This window comes from Stegodyphus dumicola, chromosome 3 (assembly GCF_044657685.1).
Source record: "Stegodyphus dumicola isolate Sdum_Otavi_A_Nest chromosome 3, ASM4465768v1".
In the NCBI taxonomy this organism is placed as follows: Eukaryota; Metazoa; Arthropoda; class Arachnida; order Araneae; family Eresidae; genus Stegodyphus; species Stegodyphus dumicola.
This window is the reverse complement of record NC_140770.1, coordinates 138879664-138893312: the sequence shown is the minus strand read 5'-3', so window position 1 is coordinate 138893312 and position 13649 is coordinate 138879664. Positions and strand designations below refer to the sequence as shown.

Here is a 13649-nt window from a genome sequence, read left to right as displayed (position 1 = left end):
ATACATTAATATCTAGATTTTTTATAAAAAATTAATTTTTTTTTAAATTTAATTTTTTAAAAAAGTTTAATTTAATACTTCACTTTACTTGCTTGTTTCTCAAAAGACTTCATTAGTATTTTCCTTTTAAAACTTTAATTCTTAAATGATAATTTCTAAGGGTACCACTTTATTGGTATTTCTTTTTGGACATTCTTCACTTTTTACTTTTGGTTTTGACTTTTACCCTTGCCTGCATGAATGACGAAACACGAATTGAATGATTGAAGAGTTAGGTTTGGAGGCAACTTCCCTTTGATAAGTCTGTCTCCTGCCTGCTTAACACTTATGCATTTTCACTTATGCATTTTAAAAAAAATTGTTTGGATTAATTTTAATTTGCTAAATTCGTGAATTTATTTTCATGGATTGGTTTTGCACTTGATTTTCTTATGCTTCTGAATTTAAATGATATTGTAGATTAGTTCGAAAATTAAATCTTTTAAATCTTTTATATGTTTACACATTTAAATTTTTTTTTTTTTGGCTTTAAATTTGTTTTTTTAATTTTGGCTTTACATTTGCTTTTTTACTTTTATACGTGTTTGTTAAAATTTAAATTTAAATTTGTTTAAATATATACAAACAAGCAATACCCCAATTCAATAAATTAATGAAATTTAAAGAAAAACGAACAAAACGAAACGTAAACTCAAGTCAAAGCAAGGTTATTCCTCAACATTATTAATATTAACAATCTTGTATATGAGGTTTAACACAAAATTCAAACATATCAAAATTTAAATAATTCATAGTTGTACAAACTCTAAAAATAAAAATTAAAATTAAAAAAGGGGAAAAAGTACAAAATTTAAAAAAAAAAAAAAAAAAAAAAAAAACGTAAAAGTTTAAAAAAAAAATAAATAAAACATTTGGCAGTCTAGTTTTCGGTTTTTTATGAATTTTAGTGTTTTAAATGAAAATTTAATAGATTCTTTTTTCGGTTTTTGATCTCAAATGAACTAGGAGTACGAAACACGTTTTTGAAACGTATTAATCAACTTTTGTGAAGCTTTAATTCATTTTTCCCTGATGAGTTCTGAATTGGAGTTTCAGTAAAATGAGATTAATTATTATTTTTATACATTTTGATCTTGTATTTTTTTTTTCTTTTTGCATTTGCATTTTTATTTCTAGAGTTTGCACTACTATGAATTATTATTTTAATTTTGATATGTTTGGATTTTATGTTAAACCTCTTATACAAAATTGCTAATATTATTGAGGAATAACCTTGCTTTAACTCCAATTTACTTTTAACTTTAGAATCTTTAAGTCTATTTTACTTCAGCCCTGCAGTTATAGCGCAGGACGGTTATAAAAATTTGCTTTTAATTTTGCCTCTTATTATTATGTTTCTTTTTGTATATATATATACATATATATGTAAGAAAAATAAATAATATGTAAAAGATTAAATTAGCAGCGTAAATTAATTTCTCTTCTCTATTCTAAAAATAGCAACATCTATTTGCACTGCATCATTTCGAGAAAAATCTATGTCATATGAATCTTACGTTATTCTGGTGATGTAAATTGAACTAAAACTCAAGCAGCCAATAATTTACAATATTAACTATCCAATAAAAATGCTTTGAGAACCAAAACTAACTCAGTTTGATTTAAGATTTCATCCTGAACATTACGCACTTGCTTTCCATGCTTTAGCCTAGCTAGACAGCTGTCTGTCTGCTGCTGCTTTCTTGCTAAAAAGTTATCAAAAATGTAAGCCTTTTGGAACAGGCACATTTAATGTGCCGACTTGTGTAATGTGCCGTGTTGTGTCTTTTACAGTTCTGTAAAAGACAACTGGTGAGTATTTAAGTAATTTTATGCTACCTAAGAAGGTCTGACTTTACAGACTAAAGTATTTTGAAACTAATAATTTTTTAACCTAATAACGAATATTATTTTTTATAATAAGTCGAACCCCGCTATAACAAACTTCAGGGGAATGGAAATTTGGTTCGCCATATCTGATTCGACAAAAAAAAGTGGATTATCTCATAAAAAACACGTAAAAAATTGAAAAAGTGAATAAAGAAAAAAAAAATATGATTTACATTTTTACATTTATCAAAAGAAGTGAATAATAAATATAATTTTACAAAAACATATAACGATTTAATTATAATTATTATTACACGCAGTATTAAATTTGTAGTTCTTTCATTTCCAGTCTGTGCAAAGTGTCTGGTAAATTCGCTGGACTCTGTTTGAAACATATTTCCAGATATTGGCAGATTACGACTTCTTTTAAATGGCGATCCATTTCAGCAATGCTTCTTCAACATCCCTGTGATCTGTCTTTCTGAAGTTTTCTTTGTATCCAAATTTTCTTCACAAGCAGAAGTTACAGAGTTTGAATTTTTCATATAATTCCAACTATAGTTTCGGATAATCTGAACTTTCAACAGATGTCGATTTGGCTGCATTCATTTTGTAGCTTTCGAATGATGCTCACTTTTTTTTCAATGCAAGAAGCTTTATAGCTGGCCCTGAGGTTGAATTTTGGACACAGGAACAAAGTGCAGAGAGTTTGGTCAAAGAATATATGAACATTTTGCTCTTCTGGAAAATATGAAAAAAGAAGATAGTTTCGTCTACATGTCTTATCCAATGTCTACTGAGAACAAATCATTTTCCACCAGATATATATGGTTGGAACACAAAGATTCAATAATCTGTGCAAGGAATATTTTGTGTTACAAAAGACCTAATGAACACAAAAACTTTGTTCGGAAGATGAGCATTTGCATTCAAACAAAACAAACAAACAAACAAACAAAACAAAACAAACAAAAAAAAAAAAAAAAAGATAAAGATGAAAACTTTTCATTTCCTGAAAGAAGAATCAGCTTTAAAACTGCAACCATAAGGTTCCCTAATTCCTTTTACCTTAAATAGCGAAAATTTCTATCCTAGCATCAGCCTTGAGTAGAGTTCCGTCTGGCAGCTCAGAAAAGGAATTTCAGCGAGATGAAAGAAGCTATTTATGCTTTCTGGTCCAATGGTTACGCAAAACATATGTTGTCCTAAGATACGCTTATTGCGTAACGTATTACGATACGTTACATTACATTTCCTTTATGGATGGAATGTGGATCTTAATACCTAAATGTGAATTCGTTAAAACCTGCAGGAAATCTGAAAAAATATCAGTAGAAGTTATCCAAACAGTTAAATCCGATTTTCATTGTATTGAAAATTCACTGGAACAATATATTATAACACCATGTTTATAAAGAATTTGATGGAACAAAAAGCTTCGTTCCTCATACAGAGAGTTCATTATTGCGAGGTTCGACTGCTGTTTGCTTTTAATGGAACTTAACTAAAAATATATAGCATCTATATTTGTTTGCCTTAAGTTGGGGGAGCTGGACTGCATTCCATCATTTGATAAGGGCAAAATTCCGTTCTAGTTGGCAGCACTTCGAGCGTCTGAATTCAAGACTTCGACTTTTTGAATGAACAAATTTTAAACAATACCTACATTCCACATAGGCATTACAGCCCAAAGATAACTGCTTTGTTCGCGATTCTAACCTGAAGCCAATAGCCAATAGTCAGCTTCCATCAGCTGGCATATCGTCTAAAATCATTGAGATCCAGAAACTCAAAATGTAATTCAACTGTAAGGCAGGGGCGGATGAGGCTATCGAGAATTCGGGAAATTTCCCGAATTTGCCGGTGCCGTTAAGTTCGCTTTGTCACTTGATATCCTATAGTTAAAAAAATCTGACATGACCACATGACTTTCTTGTACGGAATATTAAATTATACGCATCTTTTCCTGCATTTCATTTAAACTTATTGCATTGATTAAATCTACTCGTCGAAAGCGCATGAACCACAATAGAATAAATGCGCTTTTTTAAATTCACTATATTTATTTATCATAGCGACACTCTGGCGCTAGGTTCACTTAACAGCGTTACATCTCATTCATTTTATAACTCAGAATGCAAAAACACTATATCATCTATAGAATTATCTAATTGTTGCGGCATGTTCTATTGAAATACAATAACAAATCATAAATAAAAATCAGAATAAAAGAAATTAAGTTAATAAAAAATAAACAGTTTTTCACAGACGATTCAGCGCTGCTTACCTAATGTGCATGCGCTACTCGTAAACCTTCTCCTCTGTCCAAATTAAAAATAAATTACAATTAAAATTACTGTTTCTACGCAAAAACAACCAAATCGGCCAGCATGCAAGAAGGCAGAATTTTCGGTGCACAAAACTGAAAATTTACTTTTGGTCTGATTCGGCAAAAAGACACTGAAAGCGTAGAAATTGACTTAATTTGTTGTGGACGCTATACTGAGTCAATACATGGGATACTTTAATAAATTAAATGATAATTTTAGAATGGATTAAGCATAATTTAATTCGCAATTATAAAAGAAGACTTTACGTTGTTGTTGCGAAGCTTAGTTCCTCTAGATTGGCAACAATTCCACTATCTTGCTAAGTTTCAAATGTAAAGAAATATGGCTGCTATGGCGAAAATAAAATTAGGCTTAGCGGCACTTAAACAACTTTTAAATTGTTGATAATTCTACAACTATAACATACAGGTTAACTAAAGGAATAAAACCCTTAACCGGAAGAGAAGAACAACATAATTCAATCATTTTTAAAGCAAAAAACGCACAATTTACAAACATATAAGAATAAAGAAACCGAGCTAACTGAGCCGAGTAACAGAGTGGATATATGTATATAACTTTTCGTGCGGCCGATTGCAACCAAAATAGGAGATGCACATCTACATGTTATACTCGTTTTTGAGTTATGGAGATACATACATAGTTGCGCACGTATACGTACGTACAGATGTCCTGAAAAAATCTCTTCAGAATCCATTTTAAATCAGTTTTATAATTTTTTTTTTGGGGGGAAAGGGTCTTTTATTCTGTCCTTCCGTACATATGTCATGCAAAAACATCGTTAAATTGCATTCGTTAATGATCAAAATTGATAATTTCGTTGAAATAGAATACCCGAAATTTTTAGCGATTACAATACTTCCTTTTTATTTCATGCAGGGAAGTAAAAAGGATAAAACATCAGTCATGAGTGCAAGATTCAAGGAACAAAAACAATTAAATCATCGAAAGAAAAAGCAAAAAACGCACAATTTACAAACAATATTTAATTATACTACATAAATAAATCTGAAAGATAAACTAATGGTAAAAGTATTAAACTCATTGTGTGAACTCCATCGTTGTTAGCTCATGGTAAATTTATAACTGATACATCTAATTCTTTACTCCACAACATAAAAAGTTAGAAATTTTCATGCGCCGTCACTCCAAAGCTATCGTAACAATGCCGGCGCCTTTAGTCGACTGTTTCACTTAAATCTTGACACGGCATCCAACATCTTGATGAAGGTTTCATTCTTATGTTATAAACTGAAGTTCATAAAAATGTCAGATATTCCTTGCGTCTTCGCGAACAATGGCTAACCAAAAAAAGGTGCCGGATCAGATTAGCCCCATCCGCACCGTTATTTACATTTCGTAGGATATGGCATGAACGGATCCAAATAACGTAAATGAACAATTAATTTGAACATGAACATGTTTTTTTTTTACTTCCTAGGATAAATGTTTACTTTTCAGAGTAGCAGTAATAATATAAACATACTTTTAGGTCTGCATTATGATTTTTATCATAATTAATGAATTGGGTATTTTGCATCATAAAATAAATTTATCATTTATACTTTCTCCAATTAGCCTCACAAATTTTAAAGCGGAAACAAATATGACTAAGATGATAAAATACTATTTTAAAATTGTATATATGCCGTGTGCACAAAGGTTCGCACCCAATCTTTATTTCCGCAAGGTCGTAAAATTACACTTCCAGTTACAAAAAATGTTTTATATTCCGCAAAAGGTTCATGTTTTGGCATTTTTAAAGTTGAGAACATCAGTTTTGTAAACATTATAAAATCTAATTTTTTTATACGTTCCTGCTGTGCTTATTAAAAATAAAACACAAAATGTTTGAGAAACATGTGGCAAAATTTGACCGAAATATTTAATTTCAAAATTTGCCATTAATGACTTCATTTTCAATTTGCATTGAAAGGTCGGTTACTAAATAAATTGGAACAATTCAAGTTTGATTTCCCTCCCTTAAATGCCATTCAATTATACTTTAAATTTTGTTATATTTGGTATGCCGAAAGAATTTTCCCATGAGTAATTTCTTAGTTTTCATACTTTAAAAATATGTTATTAATGTTCTTATGAAATTTTAATACTTTAGAATAATAATCTAATATTCCTATAAAAATTCATTAAACTGCAAATATTTTTTGTTCTTAATTACTGCAAATAATATTACAGGTTGGCTACCTGCCAGTACTGAAGCCTCTCAGTGTTTTCTAGAACACGAATTCTGTAAGATTCTTTGAATAAGATTTCCATTCTGAAAAACAATTACATTGATCTGTAGACTTTTCCTAATAATCTGCATAGAAATGTTCTTCTTTTTATAACAGAAACCTTTTTTTAAACTGACATCTTATTTTTACTTCCTTGTACGAAGTAAAGGATGCATTGTAATCACGAAAAATTCCGGGTATCATATTTCAACGAAAATACCCATTTTAACCGCTATCGAATGCAATTAAGCTATGTTTTTGCGTGACAGCTGTACGTAAGGACAGAGTAATGGAACCCTTTTTCCCAAAACGGATTATAAAATGGATTCAGAAGAGATTTTTTCGTGACATCTGTATGTACATAGGTATGTATGTATCTGGCATAAGTGAAAAACAAGTAGCCTCAGAACGTTGAAATTTTGTATATAGGACTGCTACAGCATGTAACTGTGCACTTCGCTTTTTGGTTCAAATCGGCCACAGGAAACGAATATACCCACTCTGTTACTCGGCTCGGTTAGCTCAGTTTTTTTTTTTTTCTTTTTACTCTTATATATTGGCAAATTGTGCACTTTTTACTTTAAAAGTGATTGAATTATGTTGTTCTTATGTTCCGATTAAGGTTTCTATGCCTTCAGTTAATCTGCATGCAATAGTTGTACAATTTTCAACAATTTAAAAGTCGTTTAAGTGTGACTGAGCTTAATAGAGCAGCCTTATTTGCTTATATTTAAACCTTAGCAGAACAGTGAATTACGTCAGTTTCTGCACTTTATGTCTTTTTGCCGAGTGGAACCAAAAGTAAATTTTTAGTTTTGTGCACCGAAAAACCTGCCTTTTTACTCGCTGGCCGAATTGCTTGTTTTTGCGCAGAAACTCTAGTTTTAATTTTTTTTTCTGTTTTAACTGTATTTGGTGTTTTATGTTTTTCTACATTTTTCAATTTTTAAAGATGTTTCGAGTTTTTATGTATTTTTGCGTTGCCGCAAAGTGAGAATAAAGATTTATTATTAATAATAATATTAATATATAGACATTAATATAAAATTAATAATAATAATGAATTAAATGAGAATTATATCTCTAAAATAAGTTTAAATGAAATGCAACAAAAAATAGGCATAATTTAATAGGCCGTACAAAACAGTCATGTGGTGTCCATATCCAATTTTTAATAACGCACAAATGCAAATATTTAGCTCTTCATTTGTGTATATCCCTGAATATCATGTTCAAGTTTAATACAAAATATCTCAGTAAATTTTTGTCGTATGGTAGTCAAAACTTGTGTGTTTGATTTCTTATAATGAGCACAAAAATTTCCTAAATATAAGAAAGTATAGGGTCTGGAGGAACATATAAAAGGTTAAGTTTAGTAATGTTTACAAAATTGATTTCTTTAAATATAAAACTGCCAAAATATGAATGCTTGCGTAATTAAAAACATTTCTGTAGTTGAAAAATATGTCTGTGACCAATGAGAGAGAAAATAAATATCCGGTAAGGAGTTTTGTGGACATGGTGTACTATAGTACACTATATTTATGCATTTTATATCGATATTTAAATTTAAAGTATGAAGCAAATTAAACAAATAAATTATTAAATAATAAAATTATTATTAATTATTTAAAGTAGTTACCTAAATAAGTTTGAATGCGAACTGGCAGTTCTGTTGTTAAAATATCAGTATGAAACAATTCCAGAACACGTTAAAATATGAAAGTTTCAGTATGAAAATACAAAATGGAAATATACTTTGCTAAACGTTTCATAAGCATAGACGAGCTAAGTGTTATATCATATTAAAACTAATATATATTTTCTCTCCCTGTTTCCTTCAGCAAATGCCGGATATGCCGTTTACAAATCCATTCCATTCGGTACAATAGATGAAGTCCTACCTTATATAGCAAGAAGAGCAATTGAAAATAAGAGTGTGATAGAAGGTGGGAGAAAAGAACTAAGTTTACTCAAGAGTGAACTCTCACGTCGGACCCTGGGTATCTTCAAATGCAAAGCATCACATTCCAGAAGTTAAATTTCCGAAAGCAAAATTTGCAAGATCTGGATTGCATAATTTGCAACTGAATTTGCACAATCGAGATCGCTGAAGAATGAAAAATAGATTATGCTATTAAAGGAAAACATATATTCCAAATAATTTTTTAAAAAAACACTAATTATACTATTAGCTAGGTATTTAAAATGAATATCAATAACTTCTAAAACACTAATTGTCTAACGTAATTAATTACACTCATGTCCATAAATTAAGGATAATGCAAAATTAGGCAAAGGAAGAGTTAGAAGCAAAACAAATTTGACTTATTTGTAAAGCTTATTTATTAAACAAAAGGTAAAGAGCAAAAAAAAAAAAAAAAAAAAAAAAAAAAAATGCTATATGTTTGATATTATTAGAAAAATTAGCGATTTTTTCTCCCTGGAGCAAATTACAAAAAAAAAACCTATTTACAAAAAACCAATATTACATGGTTGGTATGATTGTTAATGAATTGTATGTCTCCTAGACGATGCAATACAGTCCGTACAACGCCTAGGCATGCTGAGTATCAAATTATCGATCTGATTTTGGGGGATATTACACCACTCAAAAAGCAATGCTCTCCGAAATTCCAGTAGACATGTAGGAGGAGGTTGACGGACTGCAACTCTTCGGCCAAGCATGTCCCACACGTGCTCTACTGGATTAGAGTCCGGTGAGAATGCTGGCCAGTCCATACGGGCGATATCCTCCGATTGAAGGCATTCGCTTACGATGTTTGCACGGTGAGGACGGGCGTTGTCATCCATAAATACGTACGTTTGTTTCGGGGCCCATGGCGCCCCGAAACAAACGTACATGTTGTTCCAGAATGACGTCCCAATAGATTTAGCTTGTCATGGTTCCAATTTGAACATGCAGGTCAGTTCTGGAACCCAGCGAATTAGCGATTCAGTTCTGGAACCCGGCGAATTCCACCCCAAACGAGCACTCCTGCACCACCGTAACGGTGTCGTTTAATGATGTTTTCTTGGTGGTAACGGGTACCTGGAGCTCTCCATATGAAAGTCCGGCGAGAATCAGACTGCATGCTAAACCTGGACTCGTCGGAAAACATCACATAAGCCCACTGTTGCGGTGTCCACAATGCATCTCTTTACTCCAGGCTAACCGCAGGCGACAGTGAGTTGCAGTAAGTGGAACGCATCTGACAGGTCTACGAGCATATAGACCAATCTGGCCGAAACGTCTGTACACGGTCTACCTTGAAATTATCGTACCAGTGGCTGAAGAGAGCTGACGAGACAGGTCTGAGGCTGTGCTCCGCCTGTTTCTTTTGGCAGTAACTGCAAAATACCGGTCCTCATTCGGCGTTGTAACTCTGGGGCAACCTGTGATGTAACGTCTACTCACATTACCATCATCTTGGAATCGTTGCCAAAGCCTGGAGATGACACTCTGGGCAATTCCAAGTTCGTCTGATACTTCCAGTTGGGTACGCCCACATTCCAGACGGCCGATAATTCTACCACGTAAAAAATCATCCAAATGCGTCCTTTGTGTCCTAACTATTCGGTTATTGCACTGAAATGCTTATAAAGCGCCTGCGAACAATTTTACTTCTTTGCCTGTATTCCTTATATATCACTCTCTTACACTCTCGTCATTGTGACGTACCATCGGTGTCATCTGATTACTTCCTGAAATTTGCATATGATTCTTGAAGATGTGTGTAGTGATTTTACAGGTGATATATTTATTTTAGAGTTCGATTTCCGCATGACTCCGAATTATCCTTAATTTATGGACATGAGAGTACATTCTCTTAAATCGGTTATTTTGCTACATATTATATTCAGCATTAAATTCAATATAATTTAGAAATATACGGCAGGATTTAAAATATTTAGGAACTGGTGCGTTAGGCAACGTACATGTGTGACAGATCTACTGAGGTTTTTTTCAACTAAGTATGATATAATCCTATTTTGCTGAAGAGCAGTACATCAAATGCCACCGTAGTCACATCTAAGCATTCTGAGGCCGTTATTTAACGATGTGTTATTAACAGGAATGATATCTGTTGTGCAGCATGTAAGCCTTGTGTTTTATGTACGTTTGATTAATTGCCAAATGAAACATGTGAAATATTTAAAAATGTTTATAATAAAGCTGTGTCTTTAATGACATCAAGGAGAGCTGAGGATACCCAATAGTATGATCTCTTGAAATTTCTCAAGTAGGTATCACATAAGAAACAATCCAGAACATAGCTGTTGTCGAGATAAATGAAATGAAATGTCAGTGCATTAATAATAGGTTTTGACATGCTTTTGGTCTGTCTCACATATGATGATGGAAGATTGTTTTTGGCAAAGCTAATGAAACAGACCAGTTTACAGCCGCTGATAACAAAGACCTTCAGCTTTTTAGCAAAATCATAACAAGAGAAAGAATGATGTTTTTGCCCAATTATGCAACCAGGGGCCTTCAACTCTGCTGAAGTTGGTAGTTTTCCCAAGTAAAATAGAATTTTGTAAAGATCATATCAAACCGAAGATCATGCAAGATAGTGTTTTGAAGTTAAATGCATTGTTCACTATGAAATTTGTATCTCTTAGTCATGGACACTGTTACACGCCAAACATTCCATCTTCAGGTCTCACCTTGTATCCGAATTTCTTTGCGAAAGCAGGAAGTCTACATCCTACGCATTCCTAGTGTATGAAATCAAAGGCATCTCCTCTCAAATGTCACTGGCTGTAGCAGTCAGTACATCCGGCGGTATATTTCGTAAGTGTACATCAGTATCGCCATCGAAGAAATGGCTTTTAGAATGGACCAATCGATCAACATATATCTGTCATTTCACATGATCTTTGCCTCGCTTTAAGCAAAATGGTTGAAAATGTTTTGCCAGACAATTTCATATAGGAAATATAGTTAAAGCATTGTGGATTTTTTGTAAAACTTTTCAGTGCGATGTTAGATCAAATATAAACATAATTTTTTATATATGTAAATAGTAGAAGTCTTAGTATTTTTTATTGCAGTTTGTATGAAAAGAATGTTCTGTAATAAGAACCAATGCACAGTTTTATTCAAAATGAACTTTCGTAATTTGCATTCCTACGCATTTAGTGTGTTAAATTTCACATTAATAACTGTTCACTCTTAAATGTATCGCCTGCACAAGAAATACTCTTCAAACAGAATGAAATTATCTTATTCGCAACGAATATATTTAATTTATTCATATATAACTTTTTAACGTTAACAATAGGTAACGTTAATCAGATCCTTCCCATTATATATTTTGAATCTTACACTTTCAAGATCAAAGGAATGCAAACGTGGAGATAAGAAAACACTAGATTCATTATAACACTTCCAGTTATTCTCAGCTCAATAAAATAATTATACACTTAAATTCTCTTAACCCACAAGTGATTAAATGCATAATATTCCAGGCTAATTGTAGCTTGAGTCATTTTTTCGATATAAAGAGCGAAAACATGGCCAGAACATTAATCCGAATATCAGTGCGTGATGAGTTTCGCGAAAGTGAAATGTCGACGATTAAATAACCTTATAAAATGAAAGTACTACGAGATTTTCTACTAAACAGCTGATAGCAGCATTTATACGCCACACATTTATAATTGAGAAACAAGTGCAAAATAAAACGTAAAAACACAACATACGCTCATATAGTACATATTTTCAAAGATTCATCGTCACAAGATCAAGAGAAGCTTATTGGTCCATTTTTTGAAACCCCTCCTGCAATGGCGATACTGATGTGCACGTGTGAATTATGCCATCCGGCGAGCGTATCGGTTCAGCTCCCAGTGACAATACGGTTGAATTTTTAGTCCAAAGGGATTTGAATCCCGAAGGACTATTAAGCCCCGTTCACATGCAACGCTCCTTCGCACAGCTGCCGTTAGCAAGAGGAGAAAAAGAAGATATCAAAGAGTTTCGTCTTTAGAAACCCGTTCAGAAGACCACCATCTTCCTTCCTAAGCCTCTGTGAACAATCACGTCTCCGAATTGTTCGATTTCTAATACTGTTTACACATTTTTAACGTTGTTTACTGTTGTTAATTTTGTAATCTATACTTTCGCAACTGGTACCTGAACCTTCGTAATGGTTTCTGAAAAATATATGCTTTTTAATTATTATTATTATTATTTTATAAGCTGTTATTTAGTTCACTCTTGGTGCTTGTCGCTATGGTTAAAAGATGGTCATGGATTTTTAAACTGCTTCCCGATAAGATATAGAACTCAAACTTTGTACATGCACTGCTTGTGGATGTGGTGTCATGCTTTTGATTTTTAGAGGATTAGATTTTTTTCTATGAAATGAAATTTTTAGCGTAATTTTTTAAAAAATATTTTAGAATTTTTGAAAATCGTTCATATTTTTAGACTTTTTGACGCCCATTAATTTTAAAATTTCATGTCTAAAAATATATCGGTTACAAACTTTCACAGCTTATAAAACAAACTTTTCGCATTTAAATAAATGATAAAGGAAATTAATTGGATGATGTTTTGACTTTTTTAAAAGATATGCAATGAAACAGAATGGGAAATATTGGTTCTTCTTGGGCATCAATTCGAAACATTGGTTTCAAAGTAATAATCTCATTATACCACACTATTTTTATGACATTATTTATAAGTTGTTATTGTTGCCAGTTTATTAGTTCAGAGATTGGGGATATTTATGAGCTTTTTCTTAAGATGCGTTTTGCATTCCGTTGTGCTTAACGTTCTTATTAGATTGAAGCATAATAATTACTGATTAGACTTAGTGATATTCTAAACTCTTGTACGAGTATTTCTGTCGAAAATTCCAGAACTTTGGAGTGTTTCTGTTGATAAAATAAATTTAATTAAGCTATCATCGGATTTGATTGCAATAACAATCCTTTACGAACTATTATCAATCTGTTACAAACCCGTACGCACGCAGCAATATTATAATTAATTAATGTATTAAAATTGTTTTGAACGTGTTTTACAAAACAAAAGCAGGTAAAGAAAAATTCTGCTTGTTTATGATATTTTGCAATTTTTATGGCCATATAAAATTTTAAAAAAGGGTTTGTAATTTATGTTTATATTTACCAATTGAATAAATATCACTAGGTTTGATTTATATATATATATATATATGTG

General features: G+C 31.9%; 1 protein-coding gene across 5 annotated transcripts in view; it reads left to right on the top strand.

Annotated features, from left to right (window-relative positions):
• LOC118192813 (hydroxyproline dehydrogenase-like) overlaps window positions 1-13649 on the top strand; it is a 134513-nt gene that overhangs the window by 67248 nt on the left and 53616 nt on the right. Inside the window, exon 10 of one of the 5 annotated variants that reach the window (XM_035363834.2) lies at window positions 8299-13629. The exons of 3 other annotated variants lie outside the window; for them this stretch is intronic. In XM_035363834.2, coding sequence (XP_035219725.1) covers window positions 8299-8495 — 197 coding nt within the window. In that variant the 3' untranslated portion in view covers window positions 8496-13629. Of the gene's footprint in view, window positions 1-1500; window positions 1744-8298; window positions 13630-13649 lie in introns of those variants that run through there. One more of the 5 variants, XM_085813357.1, reaches the window with a different exon arrangement.